Raw genomic sequence first — 25,044 nt, forward strand, 5'->3', positions numbered from 1 at the left:
TACAGAAGATATATACTAGCGCATTTAACGTGTCGGAATCGTGCCATAACGTTACGAGAGAGGTAAAGGAATAGGTCAAGAACTACTTAGCGATAAGAACGTTTTGGGGAACCGGCCCCAGATTATTCTAACACCGAAGCTGCAATCAGTGTTTGGAACGTAGCCTGTATGAAGTCTACAAATATTTACAGCGCTCGACATTTAATAGTTAATTAGCAGCAACATGGACAAGGTTTTTGAAAAGAAATGCTCCAGAGTCTGATCCATCTGAATCTGAGCCCTCAACATAATCCTCTTCATCGTGTGGTCATTCAGTGAAGGAGGTAGAGACCTCCAGCAAGACTAGAAAGACTAAAATGACAATTAGGCCTACCTCATGTTCGGATTCATCTTCCAGGGGTGGGTATAATGCGTTACAAGTAGCCTAACGCATATGAGTAAAAAAATTTTTTTTTCGATGAACAGCAACTTTTCATATTCCTTTTTCAAAACTGTATTTCTCACTCAAGTAGGCTACATTTGAATTGCCTTTCGTTACGAGTACAAATTTATTATCGGAGGAGAAAGTATCTCAAGGGAGAAAAGCGCCACCCCTCCCTTGGTGCACAACGGCGTGGGAGGGGAAAAAAACATGACTTCAGAACGCATCGTTACGTTGCCCCGCGATTATGAAAGGAATAACTGGCCTGCATGTACATGGAATAGATGTTCTATACTGTATAAGAGCTGTGGACCAGGAGCTACGTGTGTGTCTGTGCATCGTCCCAGGCCTAAATCTCTCACTCCTGTGTGTGAGAGAGTCACACTCCTGTGTGTGTGTGCGTGCGTGCATGAGTTGTTGTATTCTACATGCATTATGCATTTGTTGGTCTTCAGAGACAGTGTGTGTAATGTGTATTCTAATGATGATCTACATAAAACAATTTTTTAAAGTTTGGGGTGCCTCGAGATTTATCTTTCACGTAAAGGGTGCCGCGACTGAAAAAAGGTTGAGAAACACTGGGTAGAGGATGCAGTGATACAGTTATAACCACTGAAACGTATTATTTTTTTTAACAATTTTGTTTCTCTAAGGGATTGGAGTCGATGACATGTTCATCCTCTTGTCTTGCTGGCAGCAGACCGACGTCCATGACAAAGTGGAAAACCGTTTAGCAAACACCTACAAAGAGGCAGCCATCTCCATCACCATCACCACTCTGACCGATGTCCTGGCCTTTTACATCGGCCTGATGACCCCATTCCGCTCCGTCCAGTCTTTCTGCCTGTACACCAGCGCCGCCATCCTCTTCTGCTACATCTATAGCATCACATTTTTCGGGGCCTTCCTGGTGTTAAATGGACGCCGGGAGAACAGCAACAAGCACTGGCTGACCTGTAAGGAGGTGCCGGAGGAGGGCCCAGTGGGACAGTCGAAATGGTACAACCTATGCTGTGTGGGAGGGGCTTACGACCCCCACACGGGCAAAGAGGAGGTACAGCCCATGAACCACTTTTTCAAAAAGTATTATGCACCCTTCCTGACCAAATCTGGGATTAAGACTCTGGTTATTCTACTCTATTCCATATATCTGTCTGTCAGCCTGTATGGGTGCTTTCAGATCCAGGAGGGAATAGACCTGCGCAACCTTGCAGCTGATGACTCCTATGTAGTACAATATTACAACGATGAAAAGGCATACTTTTCCGAATATGGTCCAAATATTATGGTCATCATACGTGGGGAATTTCCTTACTGGGATGAGAAAAATAGGTCGGCTCTTGAGTCATGTGTTGAAGACTTTAAAAACCTTTCTTTTATTGAAAAGGACATATTCAGCTCATGGCTGAAATCATACAAATACTATGGACAACACACCAACCTGAATTTGAGCGCTGAACCCATTTTCAAGAATAACCTTAGCTTGTTTTTGAGATTCTACTCAGATTTCAAGCAGGATGTTAATTTCACTAACAATTCCATACATGCCTCACGTTTCTTCATCCAGACTGTAAACATATCCACGGCCCTTGATGAAATGAATATGCTGAACAAATTGCGAGATACTGCCCAGAGGTGTCCAGTTCCTTTACTGGTTTATCACCCTGCATTTATTTACCACGACCAATATGCTGTTATTGTCACTAACACTATCCAGAATGTTGCAATCACCACAGCAGTGATGCTGGTGATTTCTCTCCTCTTGATTCCGAACCCATTGTGCTCTCTCTGGGTGACATTTTCCATAGCCTCTGTCATCTTAGGGGTCACAGGGTTCATGGCCCTCTGGGATGTGAATTTAGATGCCATCTCCATGATCATCCTTGTGGTGTGCATTGGCTTCTCTGTGGATTTCTCAGCACACATCTCATATGCGTTTGTGTCTAGCAAAAAGCCAAGTGCAAATGAAAAAGCTGTCGAAGCACTCTACCATCTTGGTTATCCTATACTACAAGGCGCATTGTCCACTATACTAGGGGTTGTTGTGCTCTCGGCCTCCAAGAACTACATTTTCAGGACTTTTTTCAAGATCATGTTCCTGGTGATCTTCTTCGGTCTCTTTCACGGCATCATGTTCATTCCGGTGTTCCTCACCTTCTTTGACATGTGCAGTGGAACCCCTGCCAAAATCCGTAATCAGAATGAGGAGGGCCAGGCCATGGGCAACTGCCAAGCCAAGAGCAAGCAGAAAAATGGGAGAGAGGACGAGAACAAAGACAAGCAAATCTACGTCAATCACTCGTTCTTGCCGGACAGCAATAACCAGGTATGTCAGTCGCAGCCATGTTCTGCTATCTGGAGTGTGGCAGCAACAACCAGCACACTGCAATTGACCAGGTGTGCCTGGCAAGCACCATCCCAATGTTCCCGCGGTGGACTGTGAGACCTATGAGGTCCACATGCACACACCAAGCAACAATGCTTTGGTCACAGATAGCTGTCACCAAAACCAGGCATCTCAGGAGGATCAGAATAGCATTAAGGGAAATAACCTATCTGATGGTAGTGTAGCAGTGTCTCCCAATTGCTCTGATGCGGTTAGCCATGAATGAATTCTCCTCGTACTTTGTTACATGTATGCAAATGTTTACGCAAGTTACTTAATGGTGTGAAAGCATGAGTTTGAAAATACAGACCACATTTGTTCAGGGTACACAGTGGTTTGGTTTTGAAACATTATATAACAACTGGGCATATTACTGATGGCACGTAAACCTGAACTCAGTATAGTGTAATTTTTTTTGTGGTGGCAGCAATTCATCTGTTTTAAAGGTTTTGGTTGGTCTGTAAATAACCATTGTAGGTCTTGAGGCTTCCCCTTAGCTAGGCTTTTGAGTGTTCCTGCCAGGTCCTTTGTGAATGCTTGTTTGGGACAAAAGAGCTGGTCCGAGCATTTAAGAAGCCTGGCATCTAGGCTAGTTTTCCCATTTCTTATTTTTATTTGTTTTTGGAAAAAAAAATCCTAGGGTTTTTTTCTGACTGCATGTGATCTTTTGAAAGAGGGGTCAACTGTGAAATTGTACATGTGTGTAAAAACGGTAATGTTATTTTTCAAGTCTCTTTTTCATTTAGATGTTGCACATAACTTAAACATTAATTATATTTCAAAAAGACTATTATTATTGTTTATATTACTGACGTTTTTCATTTTGTAAAAAATCTGATCATATGTTGAGAACTGACATTTACTTGGAAAGGCCAGAATATATTTAAAGTTATGAAAACGAAATGGACATAGGAAACCACCAAGTCAGTCTTCTTTGTATTAAGGCTCATAGATAACTGAGTCTGACATGTTCTTCTTTTCCCCTTTGCTTTCATTCAGTCTACAGTGTGAATGGAAATCTTTGATCAAAGCTCATTATTTCTACTACTTTGCAGTAGATTATGCAGTGGATTAGCATGAATTGATGTCCAGGCATACATCAGCAGAGGGAGTTATGCATGTCCTCTACTCATATCATGCATTTGTGTCCATATTGTTTGTCTATCAGTGTCTCAACAATGTCATAAATTATTTCCTGTGTTCCTGATTAAAATTAATATTGTTCATCAGAAAATGTACGTTAAAGTACGATTTTTAACCACCATGTCTTTTGAATAATATGCATCTCTGCAAGTATAACAATGTGAGGTCAAACATTGTCAAACGTTGTCACTGTTAGACTGGTTAACTGTGCTTCCTCAGGTCTGTAGTTGTACGTGCCTTGCATAGTTCCCTAAGTATCTCAGACGGAATTTGGTGCTTGGCTGGAAGAGAGGAGAGGGCGAGTGCTGCGTTGGGTCAAAGTATTTAAAAAGATCAGGTGTTCTTTGAGCGCGGACACCAAAAGGCAAAATGTGACTGTCCTGTACGTAAGCTATGTATGAGGCAGTCAAGGAATCTGAGGCACACTGATCAAGTTAAAAATCCTTTATTCTAATGCATACGCCTACATGTTTTCGACTCATAACAGTCTACATCAGGGCCTTTGTGCTTGGCTGGATTTTAGGGGTAAATGTATGATAATTTGACCCTCTAGTATCCTCAGAAATCTACCCTCTGTGATCTCCATCCCTGCTTTATATCCAAAAGACCCTGCAACCCAGTGTACCAAGTTGTATTTGATTAAACACATTTGGATGCATTTAGGATTTCACATTGTTTCACACAGCTGGCACAAAAAAAGCACACCGCAGGTTACATAATCTGTTCACCTTTGGTAATAGTTGAGCAACCAATAATTTTATACACATAAGCGGTTTAGTGCTACTCATAAAAATAATGATGTGCATCAAAATATTACTGAAAGCAAGAATAAAATTTAGTTATCCAATACAGCTATTTCCATTCTCATGCATAGTGTACAATAAACAATTAATAATTAATGATGATTTATTTGAAAAAAGGTTACAAGCATTTACAGAATTGAATGGAAAAGAGATGTGTTCTTCATTAGAGCTATTTCTACATATCCTCTCATTAGGGCGATCCCATTAGAATGAAATACATACAAATTCACCCTACAGATTGGATTTCAATATCTACATCATTACTCTGTTTCAGGATTAGAACTAGGCTGGACATAGTGCTATTTGGATCCAGTATCTTTACCAATGGCACATTTACACCACAGTCTTGAAATATGCAGTTCTGCATAGTCATGGCAGACATTGAATCAATGCCTAAAGAAGTAAGTGTGCTGCTCTCCCTCAACTCGTCAATGTCAGCATTACTCAGGTCACAAAGCAACCGTTTCACATAATCCTCCACAGAGTTCACAGATTGTACCATTGGCTCTGTCCCCTCCCCCTTGAGCTCCTGTTGTACCAGTGGTGACAGTCGTACCCTGAGAGATGCGTTTTGAGAAAGGACATGGTTTTGTAGGTTTCTGAAATTAAACTTGCAAACAACCTGTTGCGTGTTGTTTGTCAACAAGCATCTCTCCAAGGACTGGTGTACCTCAGAGATCTCCATGACCGTCAATCCTTTCGCCTCTAAGAACCTTTGAAAATTGACTTTGTTCAGCAGCAGGCCCAAATTAAGAGGTCCCCAGTTGATGGACTGCCCAACAAGTCCAAGGTTGTGGCGATAATGACAAAAGGTATCCAGAAAAGAATTGGCGGCAGCATAATTTGTTTGAGAGGCATTTCCCAAGAAAGAGGAGATGGAGGAATAGCAAACAAAGTAATCTAGTTTGCTGTGTAATGTTGCATAGTGCAGGTTTAAAGCTCCACTCACTTTTGGTCTCAGCACTTTTCTGAAGTGTGAGCTATCAAGGGTCTCGATCAGCCCATCATGCAGTACAGCTGCACTGTGGAACACGCCTCTGATTGGACAAGAGGGAAACCTCTGGCCAATGGCTGTGAAGGCTCTCACTACATCTGTGACGGATGAGACATCACACTTCAGAGTCATCACCAACGCACCATACTGCCTTTGGAGTGCACTAACTTTGTGTTGAATCTCTGCTGAGGGCAGACTCCTGGAGAGGGAAACAATGTAGCCTCCACCTCTGTGAGCAATGAACTTCAGGGTCTCCAGCCCCAATCCAGATAAGCCCCCAGATACAATGTACACACTGTTCTTCTGGAAGAGTTCCTTGGCTTGTGGGAGCAAGGGGACATTTGTTTCTGTGTGAAGAGAACCAGTCTTGGTGCACACAATCAAAGAGATGTTCTCCACATTAAAATACGAGTGATTTTGTGTGCTGGATGTTATCATCTCAGAAAAGACTTCTCTCTGAACTGTATGCTCTTGTATGGGCATACAAATCTTACCACAAGTCACCCCATGTAGCCAGTGATCCAGATGTTCACCCTGTCTTTGAAGGTTGGCTTTCTGGAGAACACTGGACGTTTTCAGAACATGGACAGACACATTTTGATTCTTTTGTTGAATGAGGTGTGAGTGGGAAGTCAGTTCCTCTTTACAGACAACTACAATGTGCTTCACTGAAGATATTCCGCTTGCACTCACCAACATAGAATGGTCATAAGGAGGCAACAGCAGAATGACAGCATAGTCAGCATTTTGGTCATTAATATGAGTCTGAATATTCAAACTCCATCCTTTAGTCTTTCCTATCTCAACCAGCAACTTGGCCAAAGTTTTGGGAACACAGGAAAGAATTGTCACAGGCAATTTCTTTGTGTCTTTGGGTAATATGTGGTCAAAGATTTCCCTTGCGAGTACGAGGTATGAGACACATGGGACATCTCTTAGAAATGGGAGCTTTGCAGTGTTGTAGCATACCACCTCAGGAAGTATAACCTTAGAGGAGGCAACAACAGGGTAACAGGATGCAATGTGATCACCCACCTTCAGTTTGCTCACACCTTTCCCCACATCTGTGACAGTGCCACTGAAGTCAAGAGCCAGGAGCTTGTGGTTCTGAGTGGAGTGTTTGGACCAGTATAGTGTCTGGCCAAACTGAAAGTCAGATACACTAACTGGAAAGAAGTCAGATGAATGGACACATATTTTATCAAGCTTAACTTCCACAGTTTTATCCAGAATTGGGGTTTTATCAAAACTAACTGTAACAGCTGACAGTTTGGCCATCATGTAGGGATCTGTAGTCTGAAGAGTAAATCTTTGAGATGTCAAAGAATGGATACATGTCTCTGAATGTCTAGAATCATGATATGGACTTCTTGTTATCGTAGCTAAATGAGTATGACCTTTGCTTATCAAGATCTCGGGGTACTGGTTGCTCTGAGAGCAGCTAATGATGTGGGCTAACTCCTGTATGTCTTCATTTGACACAGACGCAAGGTCAATTAATTGAAAAGAGAAGCCCGACATCTCTGCTGCTAGGGCTCTTGTCATACCTGATAAAACAAAGCCAGGGCTGACATGATCAACAATAAGACCAGATGATCTGTAGGTGATCACACGTATGACATATGAGGTACTATACTTCCTCAAAGCAAGCACAATTTGTCGGTAGAGTTCACAACATTTGACTAAACTGTCCAAAATAGTCTCAATTTTCATTTGGCTCAGGTTTTGAATGCCCCACATGAACAGCACCTCTGTAAATTCCACACCAGCTTTAGTCTCAAGGCACTGGGTGAGCCAAGCAGGCACTGAAGAGGCTGATTTGGAGAGGGAAACAAAAGTAGATTGTGGGTTTAAATAAGGCTTCAGAGCTTTGGCCACTCCTAGTGTGTCCTCAAATACTAAAGCTTTAGGTCTGTTGACAGTGTTCATGCCATCTGTTAAGGCTCGATACTCATTATGAAAGAATTCAACAACCTGAGGGCTTCCTTGCACAAATGTGATTCTCAAACATTTTAGTTCAACCAGCACACGACCCGATAGATCTATAAAGCAGCCACACACTTCGTAAAATTCATTTGTCTCTCGAGTCACCCTCAGATACATGGTCATCACCCTCTGCAATGGTCTGGAGATCACCACACTTTTGATAGCTGAGGGGAAACAAGGTCTTACACAAGTTCCATCTTGAACCACCACAGATGTCATCTGTAAGAACCAGTCCAGCACCACCGGATGCAGCCTGTACTCGTACAGTTGGCTCAGCAATTCATCTGGAACAGTGATGCTTGTCAGGGCTTCCCTGAATTCTCTTCCATAGCAAACCTCACCCAGTTGTCTGAATGTAGGCCCATATTCAAATCCAGCCAATGAGAGATGTGAGTAAACCTCCTCTTTGGTAATAATTATTGGGCACCTTTTTGAGACAATATCACAGTTGATGACTTCCTCCTCTATAACTGCTGGACCTTTTCCATAGATAATGGTGCCAGATGCATGCATAGTGGATGAAGACCATATTTCAAATGTGGTCTTGCCTTCAGATGGCTCAAGAAGTACCCTCAATTGATTGGGGTCCTTGCAGAGCACAAACAAGCTCTGGAAAGTGACACTAAGCTTTAGTGAACACAGAGGTTTCTTTGGCTTGATGAACTGCATAGCAGCTTCAGAAGCTAGTTCCACATAAAGAGAACCAGGGGCAATCACCACTCCATTGTTTTTATGTTCCCAAAAGTAGGGTACAACATCAGATGAGAGGTTACACGCATACTGTTTGTTGTTATCCTTCATCTGTGATAGTAAGGGATGCACAGGATATGGTAAAATGGCATGCCCATGTCTCACAGTCTCAAAGTAAACCTCTTTTTTAAGGCAGTCAAACTGGTACCTAGGAAGGGACATTGGCTGGCTCTCAAGACCTCTGTATACATTGTCCCAGTCAATTTGGAACCCCAGCTCAAAAAGTCTAGCCATAGTACTAACAAGGGTCTCGTGCTCTCTGTCTGGCTGCACTGAAGACATAACAGTGATATCATTCCCTAGCACCTCCATAATGTTTCTCTGCAAAGCCTTTCTTGGGCTTATCTCTATGAAGACCACATTAGTTTTGTCTTTGGCCGCTGAATTTATTGCCTTTTGAAATGCAACTGGCTCACGGATGTTCTGTGCCCAGTATTCACCTGTGATGAAGTCCCCTGCAGACATTGGCTTCCCTGTCACTGTTGAGTAAAGTTCACACTCCTTTTCATTTGCCTGTAGGATTCCTATTCTTTCTTTGATCTGACTTAAAATAGGATCCATCATATGACTGTGATAAGCTGCGGGAACATCCAAAACATGGAGAAAAAGGTTTTTGGTCATAACTAAAGTTTTCAGCTTTTGGTGCAGACTGTCTATGGCATCTTCATGACCTGATAATACACATGACACAGGACTGTTTAAAGCTGCCAGACAAACCTTCCCTGTGTAAAAAGATAGAATTTCTAAAATTTCTGCAACAGCTACATTTCCAACCACAAGCATTTTCCCCCCAGTGACAATTCCCTGCAGAGTACTTCGGTGGTAGATCACCTTAACTGCGTCTGCGAGAGATAACAGCCCAGAACAGTGTGCAGCAGCAACTTCTCCAATAGAATGCCCCAGAACAGCATCTGGTCTGAGGCCCCAATGTTTCAGAAGGTTTGCAAGTGCCACCTGAATGGTGAACAGCAAGGGCTGAACGACCTCTGGTTTGGAATTGTCATCATTGTCATAATCACTCACTATCTTCTGGGAAATGCACATGCTCCTATGATTCTGGAAGAGGTTTTCCACTTCCCTTACTTTCGCTCTAAATACAGGCTCTTCTTTGAGCAGCTGTTTACACATACCTCTATAAGTGACTCCATTGCCACAGAACACAAACACCAACTTCAAGCCTGGCTTGGATGGGGAGATCTTTTTGTCAAGAGCCATCTTTAGCTGATTTTGTAATTCTGCCACCGAAGATGACAGAAATGCTTTCCTGTATTTTTGCTTTAAGTGGCTTCTCCTACATGCTGATGTGTAAGCTATAGATTGGAGATCTACTGGTTCATCTGTGCATAGCCTTCGGTGAGTGTCGGAAATACACATCTTGAGGGACTTCTCTGTCATTGCTGAAAGTATGAACAATTTCCTTTTCTCAGACCTGACAGGAACTGAATTAGGTGTGTCTATGTGTTCCCTTATGACAGCGTGAGCATTGGTGCCCCCAAAGCCAAAGTTATTGATGCCAGCCACTCTACCATCAGGATTTGTCTGCTGCCATTTCTCTGCTTTGGTAGGAATCTTTATATTTAAAGCTTTTGCATCAATGCTTGAACTTTGCTCTGAGTAAAACAATGAGGGGACAATGGTTTGGTGTTTCATCATTAGAAGAACCTTGATGAGTCCTGCTACACCAGCGGCTGATTCAGTGTGCCCTATGTTACCTTTCACAGAGCCAACGATTGTCTCTGATCCTTGAGGCCTAGCTTGGGCGATGACATTAGAGATGCTCTCTGCCTCTATGGGGTCTCCTACTGGGGTTCCAGTCCCATGAGCCTCTATGTACTGGACACTGGTCAGGTCTCTCTCTGTAGAGTAGATTCTGCTGAGAAGCTCCTTCTGCTGAACCATCGACGGCTTGGTGATTGGGGTGACGGTGCGGCCATCTTGGTTTACTGATGTTTTGCTGATTATGCCCCATATATGATGGTGGCTTTCAAGAGCCTATGCATAAAACAGCATTGACAATGGTGTTTGGAAAATAACTGCTTAAGTACAAAATATTTACATTTTAAAACCACATTCTGTTAGGTACAATGAAGATATACCTTCTTCAAAGGTTTCAGCAGGACAACTCCACAGCCTTCCCCTCTGCCATAGCCATCTGCTCTGCTGGAGAAAGGTTTGCTGGTGCCATCAGGTGAGATCATCTTGGCTTTGCTAAGAGCCACAAAGACTCTTGGTTCAAGAATGCAGCTCACACCTCCACAAAGAGCCATCTCACAATCACCTGACAATAAAAAAAAAACTAAATAAAACTGCGGAAAACTATTTCAACAAAACAGAACAGTAAAACTTTATATGTCTCATCAACAACAAAAAAGTAGCTTAATGGTGTGTGCATTCTTATACCTTGTCTGATGGCCTGGCAGGCAGAGTGAAGGGCTACTAAAGATGAGGAACAAGCGCTATCAATAGCAAATGAAGGCCCAGTAAGATTAAAGGTGTAGGAGATCCTGTTGGCAGCCACACTCATAGATGTCCCAGTGCCATTATAGTGGGTTATTGTGCTCGGGCTATTGTTAAGGAGAGTCTCAAAGTCCCTGTTCATGAGGCCTGAGACAAAAACATACAGGACATATACTATGATCTACAGTACAGTGAATGTCCAAAATACCGAAGAGTCATCAATTACTAACATTCTCATCATTACCTATGTAAACTCCTGTCCTGCTCCCGCTGATCTTCTCCATGGGTATCCCAGCATCCTCTAGGGCTCTGTAGGAGCACTGTAATAGCAGCTTTTGCTGGGGGTCCATAAAGTCTGCTTCTGCCTCCGTGATGCCAAAGAACTTGTGGTCCAACTCATTAAATCTGACAAAATATAACACAAATCACTAACATCAATCACTGCATTGTATAAACAACTCACAGGAGGAGCTTTGAGTTTTCATTAATAAAAATGCAATTTTTGTACCCTACAAATACATTAATGAGTAGTGTTTAATATATATAATAAATGTAGGTGAATGTCTAGCATTTACCAAATGTTTGCCATTTTTTAAAAAGTTTACCTTGAAACCAATGTCAACATAGCATGGGCAAGCATTCACAAGATTCACTACAATAAAATATTGAAACTGGTAAAGTAATTAGGAAAATTCCCCTACGATCGCCCATATTAAAACACATCTATCACCTTGTAAAGCTGTAACATACCCATCTATAAGAGCAGCCTTGGTAGTCTGTGTCTTTCCAGGTCTGCTGACGTCAGGATCATACCAGGACGAGCAGTTAAATCGCTCACCTGGAATCTCCACAGAACAGTTCTTTCCCTCGACTAGAACCCGCCAGAAGTTGTCAAGACCCTCACCTGAAGAATTTTACATTTACAGATGATGAATCAAAAACAGACACCCAAAATAAAATTCAAAAAGTAACATTCACTGTAAATTGGTAACATCTGTATGCAGGTTGTACCAACAGTGGCATTATGTAATCAAATTCGTGTAAGACCTGTACAGACCTTTCCAGAGTTTGCTCTGGAAAATGTGTTCAACTATGTAGAAAAAAGGGCACCATGTGCTGACCACTTTTGGCTGCACAATGTGTTATTCTTACCTCCTGGGAAATTGCATCCAATCCCAACCACTGCAATGTCCTCATCCATGATGTTCATGAACTCCACTAACAAATGCACTTCTCACAAACCACACGTCTGCCTTTCTTTCTACCCACCATTCTTACCTTAGAGGGTTTTTTCCCCCCATCAAATCCAGCAATAACATTACATGTTAAGACCTATACATGAATTCTCCTTTTTAACAGCACAACACAATAGCAAGCCAGAACTTCCTGAAATCAGTGTGGTATGGCTAGTCTCTCTCCTTATAAAGCTTACCATGACTGAGCTGATCTTGTGTCATTTGAGGACTGAAAGGTTCTCAAAAAAACCTATGCCCTTCAATTAACTTTACTGGAACAAAAACCTTCAATTACTGGTCAACACTGGTGATATTCACTGAGATGCCACTACCAGAGAGCAATGAATGGCTACCTTTGTCCCTTTGATGCAACACATCATCTTAAATGCCATCTAACAATTACTTTACCATTTCAGTATTTGGTTTTATTAACCCATCAGCTATTGTAATGAGTAGTTCAGGGATAAACTCTAAACTTGTTGGCTCACCAAAAAGGGGCACTTAATATTCCTCTAAAGGACTCAGCAGAGGGCTGTTTAAATAGCCACTTCTACCCCACGTCGTTTGTGACTGGGGGCTGGTGGTTTGGGGACACATTCCCCATTATTTAGAAAGACAATGGAAGGACTATGCTCAGACTGGAGATGGATAATGACAGACATTCACGTTGTGCTTAGAATGAGTGCATCTTCTTTTTAACAAAAATTGAAGTTTTGAAAGCACAGATTCTAGGATAATCCTCTCAGAAACCTTTTCAGATGTCTGAAAGGTTTGCTGAAAAGTACAAAATACTAAACCTGTAAGACATTGTCATGTATTTGAATAAGTGACACTTGAAGAAAAGTCATGGAGGCTTTTATTCATGTTTCCATAGCACAAATATTTTTTTTCTTCTGATTTCAGAAACAGACCTGGGTAACGGTATTGGTTAACATTCATATACACACACTTATATACACTTGACTTTTATTTTAAATCTCTTACATATTGATTCAAGCATATGGAGAGAAGATGGAGCCAGTTGGCTCCACCTGAATAACTTAAATGGATAGAATTGTTACAGTCATCTTTATTTGAATGCAACAATTTAAACTCTAATTCAAGCTGAGAGGGAAGTCAACCCTGTCCTACTACTTGAAGACAACAAAACCTAGAATGTACAATTTACAGACTGAACACTCCAACCATTACATGATGCAAAGGGTGGGTGGGTGAGGGGGGGGGGGGTTTGCTATGCAAGAATACTTGCTTTCCAAAGTCACACTAAACCTGTTGCTCAAGAGAGACTGCATCAGGAGTTAAATATGCCTTCACATTTTAGATTCTCTCACAGCTGCAATAAAAAGTGGAGAGCTAATTTCAAGTCTCCACAAATATCCTGATCACAGAAAGGTTATTTGAGGTGATATACAGTACTAGTTGCTTTGCAACTAAAAGTTTATTCCCCTCAACTGTTACAATGTAAAACATCATTACGTGATGGGATTCTCTATGAAGGTATATCTGATACTGCAGAGTGAGATGAGTGTCCACTACCTTCCTTTGCACACCGTCTTACCATGCAGGTGTGAGACATTTGGAGAAGCTTTTACACGCCTGAATGTCCTGAAAAAAAAAAAAAAAAACTAAAAAGAATTAAGTTGATGTTAATGGCCAATTGGATTCCTGAAAGGAGATTTTGTTTAGGGGCAAATCAACTGGCTACATCTGAGTATAAAGAAAATGGGCTGAAAGTGGTTTAAAAAAAAAAAAAAGTAAAAGAAACAAAAGTCTTTGTCATCCCTGCAACATAATTGCACTGGGAGATATTTACACATGGGGCATTGGTATCAGTCTTTTCCGCAGGCGACATCATCTAGGGTCTAAGGCCTTCCCCTCCAGCAACATCTTTATCTCCTTGCCGTCCAATGTCTCGTAGGTCAGCAGGGCATCGGCCAGCTTCTCGTGCTCTTTGCTGTATTTCTTCAAGAGGTTCTTAGCACGTTCATAAGAATCCTGCGACAAGGCACGCGAAGAATTAGGCCTCCGTATCGAAAATGACATTTGTATTGTGGAGAGAAAACCTTGGCATAAAATTGCACTATAAGACATCAACATGTGTAATTAAATGAGAGGATAGAAGCATACTTTAGCTTGTAAGAAGTCATGTTAACAATAGAAATTATATAAAGCAACTAGATATCATTTAATATTTAAATATGTAAAACAAGTAGTCTTCTGTGGCAATGTGTGTGGGACAGTCCACTCACCTGTAGCAGGACCCTGACTTCCTGTTCAATGGCAGCCTGTGTCTCTGGACTCTGCTTTGTTAGGTCAGCATAGGTCATCACCCCCAGCTGGAACATGCCGGCAGAACAATGACAAATCGCAACAGACCGCTTACACAACCAGCAGGCTCAGAAGCAGGCCAAAGAGGCCGGACTCATGAGCTTAGCACCACAACTAATGCAGGAAGCCTCTATTGGCACTTTTTAAATGGCCGTTATAAATGATCATATGGAATTGTCGGCAAATTAAGTTGAACTCCAAGGAAGACTAGCTTCAGAGAGTTCATGGCGGACTCCCTGTGAGGGTTGAACCGTGTTAACGTCAAACATTTCAGGCTGGACATAGCTACAGGGGGAAAGGATTAGGAGCAGGGAGCAGGGACTTATGTCTGGAATGTTTCTCTGAGAATGCCATTTCACCACGACTGAGGCTTCCTGCAGAAGATCCACTGTTGGCTAAAATGAACCCACTTTTCCTTTGGACTGCTTCATTACCCAAGCTGATCAGACGGAGCCCTGAGGCTATGAGGGGGCCTGACTGTCCATGAATTGTGCCTCTTTTTGAGACTGGCTAAGACTACTACAACAAAGGCTGATTGTTGGGCTTTATCCAGTCTACACACACAAACAAAGTTACCACAGGGGTTACCTTGTTGCTCATCCCAAAACGAGTCACCATCATCTTGGCTATCCTGGTGGCTCCATCAAAGTCACTTGATGCACCTGTATAATAAAAAAAAAAAAAAAACAAATTGGTGATGTTTTAGGAGATCAACTCCAAAATACAACCATGAAAGTATAGCCAAACTTGGAGACAGAAAGTACATAGTCGAAAAAAGGCGACAGAAAAAAAGGGGGGCATCAAGGTTAGCAGGGCCAGAGAGAAAGAGAGAGCTGAAAGAAAAAAAAATATTTTGCCCAGTCACCTGTGGTGATGTTCTCGTCTCCGAATATGAGCTCCTCCGCCACGCGCCCCCCCATGCTGACATCCATCTGGGCCAGCAGCTGGGCTCGGGTCTCGCTCCAGCGGTCATTCTCGGGCAGCATGGACACCTGCGACCCACATGACCCCACAATCAAATGACACACAATGACCCAGACAATATTTTGGGGATATTTATACTGAATCAGTCACTACAATCTGAGGGTGAGTCTGCACAATCAATATAATGCATTAACCGAGCATAAAGTACATTTGACCACTACATTATGACCACATCAGCAGTAATGAACAATGTAAGCATTAACAAAAGGGAAATTGTGAAACTAATTTAAATTTAAAAGACAAGGGGTACACACATGACCAAGAGTAGGTCCACGGGGCATGATGGTAGCTTTGTTGATGGGCATGGCATCTTTGGTGTAGTAGGCCACGATGGCGTGGCCAGACTCGTGGTAGGCAGTGATGGTCTTGTTTTTTGCGTCGATGTCCACACTCCTGCGTTCAGGGCCTGTCCATTACATGAGGGGAGGAGAAATGGAAGTAAGGTGGAGGAGCAAATGTAGGTTAAAGGAGAATTAAACAAGAAGTTTCTGACTTAAAGCTCACTCCCATGACTGTTAAGAAGAATGGGAGAGAGTGGGGAAGGATGATTGCATTTGAAGGGGGCAGGGTTAGATGGAAGAGGGGAGGAAGTGGGAGGGTAGGTATGGCACACACCCATGAGAATCTTGTCCTTAGCAAACTCCAGATCCTTCATGGTGACCATGTCTTTGCCATCGACAGCAGCCTTGAGAGCTGCCTGGTTAACCAGGTTCTCCAACTCGGCCCCGGAGAAGCCCACAGTACCTCTGGCAATGATCTCTGCATTAATACCTGGATGAAGAAGACAAGGGTGGTCAGGTTAGATCATGTGTATGCTCAATCAGTTTGTGAATAATTCATCAAAGAGGCATTTTGGTGTCCTGTCCACCATTCTGACTGGAGTTTGACTTAAAGTCTACAAAATAGAAGCACTTTCACATCAGAGAGACCATAAACTCATGTCTCGAATCAAATCACATTCAATAGCTAGCATTGAAAACAACAACAAAAACTATAAACCCACTAAAAGTATACACATAAAACATTGCTGTGCTCATTCACTTCAGCCATACCTTCATCCATTTTGATTTTCTTCAAGTACCAGTTGAGGATCTCGGTGCGTCCTTTCACATCTGGACGAGGGACAGTCACCTGCATGTCAAATCTTCCTGGACGGATCAAGGCACTGCAGAACAATCCAGACAACCCCTGCTCATCAGCTTTAAATGCTATACAAATCTGATAAGGTGAAAGCCTGTCAGACTAAACTCCTGATTGCAGAATGGCTGTACTCCTGGCAGTCAGGTGAACAGAGGACAGTTTGGACAATGGAATTCACCCCAATTATGATATTCAGTTTAGTTGTTCTTAATCCCCTTGTGACAGACATTTTATGTATGAATTCACATTTAGGCTAACAAAAATCCAACTCAGGGTGACTGACCCCATAAGCCTATAAGATTTGGCAAAGAATCAGAGATATCCTCACTGCTTTGGCCAATCCAAACAGACAGAGCTGTGGAATAAATGCATTCTCCAATGAAACGTACTTATCTAAAGCCTCAGCAAAGTTTGTGGCACCAATAACGATGACCCCTTCATTTGGCTTAAACCTGTAAATAAAGAAAAGATGATAATCAAAACACTAACCACAGGCTATGCAGACATCTCATCTTAAATGAGCACAATTCTCTTATAGCATAACACCTGCTGGCTGGCAATGCAACAGCTTGACTGAGTAAACAAAAACAAATACTCCTATAAAATCATTATGGATTCTCTCACTGATAACTAACAGAACACGTTTTTGATGAAATACTTACCCATCCATCTCTGCCAGCAGCTGGTTGATGGTCTGTCTGGAGTAGGGGTGCATGGGAGATTCTATTCTTTTCCCACCCACACTGTCCAGCTCATCAATGAAGATGACACACGGGGCATTGGCCTTTGCCTCCTCTGAGGAAAACGAACAACAGAAACATGATGCCGCTTTTGCGCTTATGTAGTGATTTTACAACATTCTCTCTTATTCAGTGCAACTTCAGGCCAAAGAATAAATACTGTGTGTCTTTGAGGAACACAACACACATAAATGTCACCATGAGATGTGAAACTATGGATTGCCACAGGGACTCACTGAAGAGGTTCCTGATGCGACTGGCTCCCACGCCCACAAACATCTCATCGAACTCCGAGCCGGAGGCATAGTAGAAGGGCACATCAGCCTCGCCAGCCACTGCCCTGGCCAGCAGCGTCTTCCCTGTGCCTGGAGGGCCTACCAGCAGGATACCTACAAGACAGAGCCCATGATGGAGACAAATACTAGCTATCAAAGACCAATCACAAGGATTCACAATGATACAGTCCAACAAAAGGTTTTACTGTTTTCCCCATTACTCTGCATGAGCCATTGAATGACATTTAATGACTAGCAGCTATACAGAAAATTCTATAATACTAAAAAAAATAATAAAAGGATTTACATATCAGCAATGCCATACTAGCAATTACAACTTAATAATAAACTGCATCTAATTAATTAAAAAAAAAATATTACATTTGGAGATTTACATAAGGTTTACACCTGACAGCAGTGATGGGTACCTTATTTTCTGGCCTGTTCTCACCTTTGGGGAGCTTTCCACCTAAAACTGTGAATTTCTGAGGGTTCCTGAGGAACTCGACCACCTCCTGCAGCTCGTTCTTGGCCTCTTCGACGCCCTTCACATGCTCAAAGGTCACATTCTTCACCTGGACTGGGTCCACAGCTGAATCCAGGCCAGAGGTGGTGCGGAAGCGCACTGTTGGAGAAAAAAGGGGAATCCCCAAGGTTAGGGCCCAAGATCATTGGCTGTATTACTTGAGATAGTAGAAGTGAAACATTTAGTGTCAGTGTCTTGGTACCTTATTTTGGTGTAGAATACAAAATTAGTTCATGCTGAAGCATGTTAGAAATCACACAAAGCTTTAAGCATGTATCCCTCTGAATACATACGCATGCACAGATATCAGAGTAAAGATATCTGTGCACAGAGTATGAGCCTGACTAATCTGAGAAATCAACAGCACACACTAGAAAGTAAATTAAGTCTGACACAAACCAGTATCAGAAAAGGAGCTTTTACCCGAAAGGAACGGGGTTTTGGCCAAGCCATAGATGCCAACCAGGAGGAGGACCAGAAGGATCAAGCGTGTTCTCCTGAGTGAATCTGCCAAATCACACACACCACACACAGAGGAGGGAAGTTGAACTCACAATACCCATCAACCTTAGTTACTCTTGACTCAACAGCATCACCCTGTGGTACCTCATCTACACACATTACTAAACCTCATGGACAAAATTAAACACTGCTACTTATATAGTTTCAAATGCTGATGCACACATAATTATTACCATTGACTGAATAACATGAAAGAAGGGCATGAATTTGCTAATTATATTTTTGTAACAAGCAACATATGTAATATATGTCAATGTGTCTGTGTAGAGCCATGCCTTGTGTTCTTTGGGTAAAAGACTGGGACTTCATGAAGCCTTCTGTGAAGCCGGCTTTAAAGGCATCTTGCTCATTGCCAGACAGATTCCTCTGTTTCATTATGCCGTCTACGCTGTCTATCACTGGGCCTTTCTCCTTCATCAGCAGACCCTGTGATCCAAAGAGCAAAGAAGAGAGAGAGAGGGAGAATAAAGAAAAGATTGAATTGAAGGAGGGAGGGAGGGCAGGTTGAGCGGTTACACCAGTAACAATGGGATTAGTGAGAGCTGCCAGTGAGTGGTCATGAGACACATGGACTCTGCCATGTAAGCGGAGGAACAGCCCGCTCGGCTACGTCTAGGCAGTAAAACTATTTGAAACCAGTCCTTGGCCAACTCTGACATAATGTAAATGAGTGTACATACACTACTGTTCATTAGTTTGGAGTCACTTAGAAATGTACTTAATGTTTTCATCATTAATGTTGTAAAAAGAAATGGCTGATCTTTAATGCAATATCTAGTATGTATACAGATATAAGTATACAGATGCCCATTATCAGCAACCATTCATCCAATGTTCCAAAGGCACATTCTGTTTAATAATCTGATATAATTTTAAAAGGCTAACATTGAAAACATTGAAGAACCCTTTTGCAATTGTGTAAGCACATAATGTAATCTGAAAACTACACATACACACAGTCTTGAGTATGATAGATACTTGATTGATCCCCAAGGGGAAATTCAAGAGTCTTTCTCGACCCAACTAACCTTTATAAAGGCTGGAGTATAGCCTTCCGGCTCGACTGGGCTCTCATAGCCCGCCTGCAGACGCCTCTTTCCGGACCGCAAGGTCTTGAAGCCTCGATGCTGGACCCATACTGCATGGACGGACATTGGGAGAATAGGTTATTCAAGGTATTCAGCAAAATTTGTCCCAATATAGTCCGAAGTCAATATCTGCCTAGGAAATCGCCTTGTCTTAATCTGCATTGCTATTTGTACTCATTGTGAATAGGCAGGCCACAAGATGTAATTAGGGATTGTTTTGTTTGGCTCACTTTTACTCACGGCATGCTATCCGGCGACGAGAGACTCCATTCACTATGCTAAGCTAGCCGGGTGCTGCCGGACTAAGACAATGCATGCACGGAGACAAAAATGTTTTTGCTCACTTATCTAACTCTAGGGGAGACGGTGAATAAACCAATTCCATAAAATAGTCGCGTGTTCCTTTAAAAAGAACAATAGTACAATACATACAATACAATAATAGTAATGATACATACACAGACAACAATTTTACACAGTTCTACATTTGCATGGAGAGCAGACTCTAGTGCCTGCAGTCTGGATTGAGTGCTGATGCGGGGAGCTCTGATGGCGACGTCGGGAGCCATGAAGCAACAAACGTCTTGCTAAAGCCACCGAGCTGCTGATCAGCAGGAATATCGCCCATCATGACTTCAGACTACTGTTCTTCCGGTGCTCTGCTCTCCAGACTGCCAGTAGTGCTAAATTCTCTGAGTTGGTCCGTGAAAGAACTTTGTTGGTCTTGCATTGGCAGTTTCACGCGGGTCATCATTGCCCTTGGACTTTTTCAGCCGGTTGGAAATTGGACTAATTTTAACATGATTATTATTATTTTATTTATTCATTTTCAATTTGCTGTGTTGTCTGTCTTGTATGTTTTAGTGTCACGGGAACGCTGACGACTTACTACCATTCGTCCGCATCTTTTGTGTTTGTTATTTTTTAAAATGTTTTTGTCATGTGGTGTCAATGCTGGCGACTTACCATTTCGCCTGGCATTTTTGTCTTATTGTCTTTTGTTTTTGTCAATGTCTTGTATGTGGAGCGCTTTGGGTTGCACTTTGTGCATGTTAAATGCGCTATACCAAAGTCCTTTTAGGCAAGTCCCTCCACTCGGCGGCCATATACCAACGTTTTATGGGCACTCATCGGGCACAGTCTTTGGGTCAAACTGCGCATGAGCAAGTCTTCACGACACCAATCTTGCTCCAGCGGCGAGATCACAACACATGATTGGCACGATGTCTTCACAACACACCATATGATTGGCTCAATGTATTCACATGTCGACGGTTTGCCGAGGAAGGGGTGGGATATGTGTAGACAACGGCCATATTGGCGTGACAAACTAGCCCCATGCATTTCTATGGAGTATTTTTTGAGTGCTGTGTCTCCTCATTAGAAAGTCTCTGGCTATATTAAATAAAACTGACTTGACTTGACTACAATATTTCCAAGCTGCACTGTACCAAAAACATGACACAACAATATGTGCCCCGAAATTGACACATTTCTTGCACAAACTGTTCTAAACATTGTGGTCTAAATGTGACCGATGTTACCAGGCCAGTGTTGGAGCTCTGAGCAGACTGCCTGTAGAGGACTAGAACCATGTCTATGGAATGCTGAAGGCTGGAACAGCCCCACTCCTCTGGAGAACCCTAGAAGAAGAACAGACACATATGAGTGCAGTGAGAACCATATACTCTAATTTTACTTATAGCACATTTTATTACACAGCTTTTATGATAAAGGTGCTACAGTACACTGACATGTTCTCAATTCTAGGTCAATAAAATCAATGCCACAAACACTTGGAAGTAATTCATATCATATATTAAAGTTTTCATCTTTAATATATCCTAGAATATATAGCAGCTAATGTGTTGATGGTACCTCATGTGGTAACAAAAATATCTAATTACATAGTGAATACTGAACCGAAGCTTGACTTTAAAAAAAAAATATTTAAAAAACACAAATCGATTCACGACATCGGTCTGAAAATTTGCAACTACATATTTTGCCTTAATCATCCAGCCCTATCATTGTGTTCATATTACTCTGTCCCATATAGAACTTCCAAATCTTCATTGTGAAAAGCAATCTGTCCCCAAATCGAAGACACATTACAACTCCCAAAGACGAAATGACGTGAAACCTCACCATGTTTGTTTCTGAAGAAAGAGTCGGTCGAGATGTGTGATGCTTTCCAGCTGGGAGAGTAGTGAGGGAGAGCAGGGACTCGGCTTTCTCCTGGGCCCAACCTTGGCAGGAGCCTACTGACCAGCTCGCTGAGCTGACCAACTCCTAGGTCAGACAAGCCCAGCTCCCGTAAGCTCACTGTGGGCTGAGAACACAAGGTACAACATGTGGAGTTTGATAAGATGCAATTTTGCCGTAAAAAGGAGAGGCCAGATTTTAGTGTAGTGTTTGTATTTTACAACATCAGATAATTTTACTCAAAACTACTCCGATTAATCCAACATCCCCGACAAAAGTTTACACTCGTTATTCGTCTTTAACAGTCAGGATGTCAGGATGAAAATGCTTTATCAATCATGTAAGGCATATTTATCATCTGATGAAAGAAACAAATAAGACAGCTGAGAAAAGCTCCAGTTTATAGAACATAGAGACTTGATTTGATGCAAGTAATTAATTATGTGAATAATCTTCATCCAACAGAAAATGAAGCTCATTTCATTTCATATTTATTATACAGGAAAGTATTAAAAGTAACAAAGTTACAGTTTAAAACGGGCCTGACTCACTAGTATGAAATGTAGTTGAAGTTGTTACCTATTTTAGCATAGTACAAGATGCAGTTAGGGAAAATTGCAATTTGACTATTGTCTCAATTGTGCTTTGGATTTGAGAGGATGAACAAGGAACATTTGTCATAGCTTATGTTTGTACTTATGAAATAAATGCTGTACTTTGTCGAGTTACATTCTACTAAGAGGTGCACTATGCTGCCTTACCTCTTTGAGCAGAGGATCCTGCTCTGGTGGGAAATCCTTTTGCAGACTCTGCACAGATGCTGTGGCTGCAGAGCTGGCTGAGGTTTTGATGGAATGGAGGGCATTGATAAGGTGTGTCAGTGGCACTGTAACCTAAACAAACAAAGGACCATAAACTATTATTATTGATGATAATCATAAAATCCCAGGGCTGTGGTGGCAAGGTTACAGTGAAAACGTATAGGGGACATTGTTCCTATATGATGATATAATTAAGCATTTGTAATAATGTGTTATGTATTTATGTCCAAGTGATAGCAGTTTAGCTCGTTGATTGGACACCATGAGACTGAAAAGGTACACAAATCTATTGCACATGTTGAGTGAAAGAATTTAGTTGGGTTCAACTTCACTTGCCAATCTACCATGAGTTCGTGAAGGCATTTATTCAGTGTAAAGCTGGTTCTGTATTAGCAACGCGTGTACTGTGTATCAACGCACTGAAAGGGCAAAACGAATAACCTCGTAATCGATGTCGGTTTAATAACACAAAACGGAAGTTTGAGTCCAGCTGCTACATAGAACACGCTACCATAACCACAACAACATGTGTTTGAAGTATAAATCTGTCGAAAATATCCGCATTCTGCATTTAACACGCTATGCGTTGCGTGCTATGCGTTGAACGTACCATTCCACAAAATTCAAGCTGGTTAGCATTGCCAGACTGTAACTACTGTCAGTGGTGGTTATTCTAGTGTCTTCCAATGACAAACGGCACCTGATTGTGTAATCGACCGCTACGACATCCAATAGTAACATAACCTAACCCTAATGTTAGCGATCTTGATATAAACATATGGAATACATATCAATAACGTTATTCAATGATGAAATACAATGATTCAAGGTCATCTGATACCTATTTTAACATAGTACAACTTACGCCAAATACAGAGTCAATGGTTGTGTTTGCTTTCCCGTTATCTATTAGCTAGCTGCTAAATGTTACACAAGCGCCATACCATAACATGCTAGAACTAACGTTAGCTAGCCGGCTGTCACGTACAGTATGTCTATGGTCACGTAACTGGATGCTAGGCTAGTTAGCTTTCAGTACTGCGTTAGGTATGCTCTCTACTTTCTTGGCAAACCAACTTTATGTAATATATATATATATATATATATATATATATATATATATAAAGCCTTCAGAGAATCCCTCTCAAGTTAATATATTTTACCACCTCAGCTGATCAATGTAGTGAAAGGACTTAAACAAAAGCTTGCGTTAGCGTTACCCATCCATTGTCAAGGTGGTAACTTTAGTTAGCTAACGAGGCAGAACTTCATTGCCAACTTAACGTTAGCCACACATCTACTAATGTAACACTCTTCGCATAGCTCTGGTTAACTGACAACAACAGTAGTTAACCAATACATCTGTGCTACTCGTGTTTTATTTGTCGTTCACACATCAACGTTGAGTAAGCCGCCTCCAACTCTCAGAAAAAATACCTTTAGCACCCAGCTAACATGGTCGTAACCCCGAGCTAGCTGAGTAGTAGCACTAGGTAACGTTAACAGTTTGTACCTGTGGTTGAAACGTTGTAGGGAGGGAAAACATCGCTCCGGGTTATTGGAAGCAGTCCCTGTGCGTTCCTGTCAAAATCTGGAGCCCACCCCACCTTCTGCCCTTTTGTATCCCCCTGTTATTTCCCTCGACTGACTATCGTTACTTCCAAATGCTGAGGAAAGAAGGTTCTCGCCGTGAATGCTACCGGGGACATATTGTTACGTCATTCTGTAAAGGCTCATTCAACATCGTGCATCGCCGCGCAGATCTGGTTGAACGTGACGAATGCGCGACTTTTGCATAATGAAAACAGGCATAACAGCAGCCAGTCCTGCGCAGCGCTGGATGAAGTTGAATGAGCCTGTAGCACGCATACTCTCTCCGACATGCCGCACATCTTGTTATGGGTCGTTCCAGCAACCCGTAACCTGTGTTTTCATAACCCGTGAAAGTGCCCTGGAACGACAGTCAAACCTGTGAACTCGTACCAGATCGTTGTACTCACGGTTACCGTCACAGACACATAAACAACCGCCACAGAAGGGTTTGTCGTGACTTGTTATCACTTTGCCTGGAAGTCGTGAGGCATATGACTTGATGAAGTTGTAACTTACGGGCTAAGCTGCTGTCTGGAACGCAGCATTAGAGACCCTCATTTAAACCCGTACAGTGCCCGTTTACTTATTAGACATTCTCTGACCCGTACATTATTAGACCTTCACTCCAACAACGATGCACATCTCCA

At 42.1% G+C, this 25,044-nt stretch overlaps 3 protein-coding genes across 4 annotated transcripts in view; 1 reads left to right on the forward strand and 2 right to left on the reverse strand.

Moving 5' to 3' along the window:
* Positions 1 to 3,978, forward strand: part of LOC125309596 (patched domain-containing protein 3-like) — a 10,241-nt gene extending 6,263 nt beyond the window's left edge. Inside the window, 3 exon segments of the mRNA XM_048266627.1 lie at positions 1,075 to 2,787; positions 2,790 to 2,848; positions 2,851 to 3,978. Of these exon segments, the coding sequence (XP_048122584.1) occupies positions 1,075 to 2,787; positions 2,790 to 2,848; positions 2,851 to 3,033 (1,955 nt within the window). The 3' untranslated portion in view covers positions 3,034 to 3,978.
* A 1,001-nt stretch (positions 3,979 to 4,979) lies between these two features.
* Positions 4,980 to 12,150, reverse strand: pks1 (polyketide synthase 1). The gene is made up of 6 exons (XM_048265879.1): positions 12,093 to 12,150; positions 11,691 to 11,844; positions 11,185 to 11,345; positions 10,884 to 11,087; positions 10,580 to 10,761; positions 4,980 to 10,475 (listed from the first exon to the last, which is right to left on the reverse strand). The coding sequence occupies exons 1-6, from the start codon at positions 12,148 to 12,150 to the stop codon at positions 4,980 to 4,982; spliced, it is 6,255 nt and encodes a 2,084-aa protein (XP_048121836.1).
* An 864-nt stretch (positions 12,151 to 13,014) lies between these two features.
* LOC125309742 (ATP-dependent zinc metalloprotease YME1L1-like) lies at positions 13,015 to 24,526 on the reverse strand. Of its 2 annotated transcripts, none has more exons than XM_048266832.1 (18): positions 24,318 to 24,526; positions 22,745 to 22,876; positions 21,927 to 22,110; positions 21,323 to 21,421; positions 19,719 to 19,828; positions 18,966 to 19,116; positions 18,592 to 18,675; positions 18,094 to 18,267; positions 17,604 to 17,756; positions 17,290 to 17,422; positions 17,017 to 17,079; positions 16,540 to 16,652; positions 16,103 to 16,258; positions 15,742 to 15,893; positions 15,369 to 15,495; positions 15,092 to 15,165; positions 14,425 to 14,511; positions 13,015 to 14,170 (listed from the first exon to the last, which is right to left on the reverse strand). In XM_048266832.1, the coding sequence occupies exons 1-18, from the start codon at positions 24,348 to 24,350 to the stop codon at positions 14,027 to 14,029; spliced, it is 2,169 nt and encodes a 722-aa protein (XP_048122789.1). In that variant the 5' UTR covers positions 24,351 to 24,526; the 3' UTR covers positions 13,015 to 14,026. The 2 variants fall into 2 exon arrangements, with proteins under 2 accessions (XP_048122789.1, XP_048122788.1); XM_048266831.1 differs by having other exon boundaries at positions 18,568 to 18,675.
* Positions 24,527 to 25,044: the final 518 nt, after the last annotated feature.

The sequence above is a fragment of the Alosa alosa genome, chromosome 16, assembly GCF_017589495.1.
Source record: "Alosa alosa isolate M-15738 ecotype Scorff River chromosome 16, AALO_Geno_1.1, whole genome shotgun sequence".
NCBI lineage: Eukaryota > Metazoa > Chordata > Actinopteri > Clupeiformes > Clupeidae > Alosa > Alosa alosa.

Excerpts from the sequence above, each read along its gene's own strand:
- LOC125309742 (XM_048266831.1), bottom strand. The coding sequence starts at position 24,350 with ATGTTTTCCCTCCCTACAACGTTTCAACCACAG. Across the intron at positions 18,268-18,567 it reads AAGCTCCTTTTCTGATACTG|TGCGCTTCCGCACCACCTCT; the intron begins GTTTGTGTCAGA and ends TTTCTCCAACAG. Across the intron at positions 15,166-15,368 it reads AGACGAGAACATCACCACAG|GTGCATCAAGTGACTTTGAT; the intron begins GTGACTGGGCAA and ends TTTATTATACAG.
- pks1 (XM_048265879.1), bottom strand. The coding sequence starts at position 12,150 with ATGAACATCATGGATGAGGACATTGCAGTGGTTGGGATTGGATGCAAT. Across the intron at positions 11,088-11,184 it reads CAGGACAGGAGTTTACATAG|GCCTCATGAACAGGGACTTT; the intron begins GTAATGATGAGA and ends TTTTTGTCTCAG. Across the intron at positions 10,476-10,579 it reads TGCTGAAACCTTTGAAGAAG|GCTCTTGAAAGCCACCATCA; the intron begins GTATATCTTCAT and ends TTTTATGCATAG.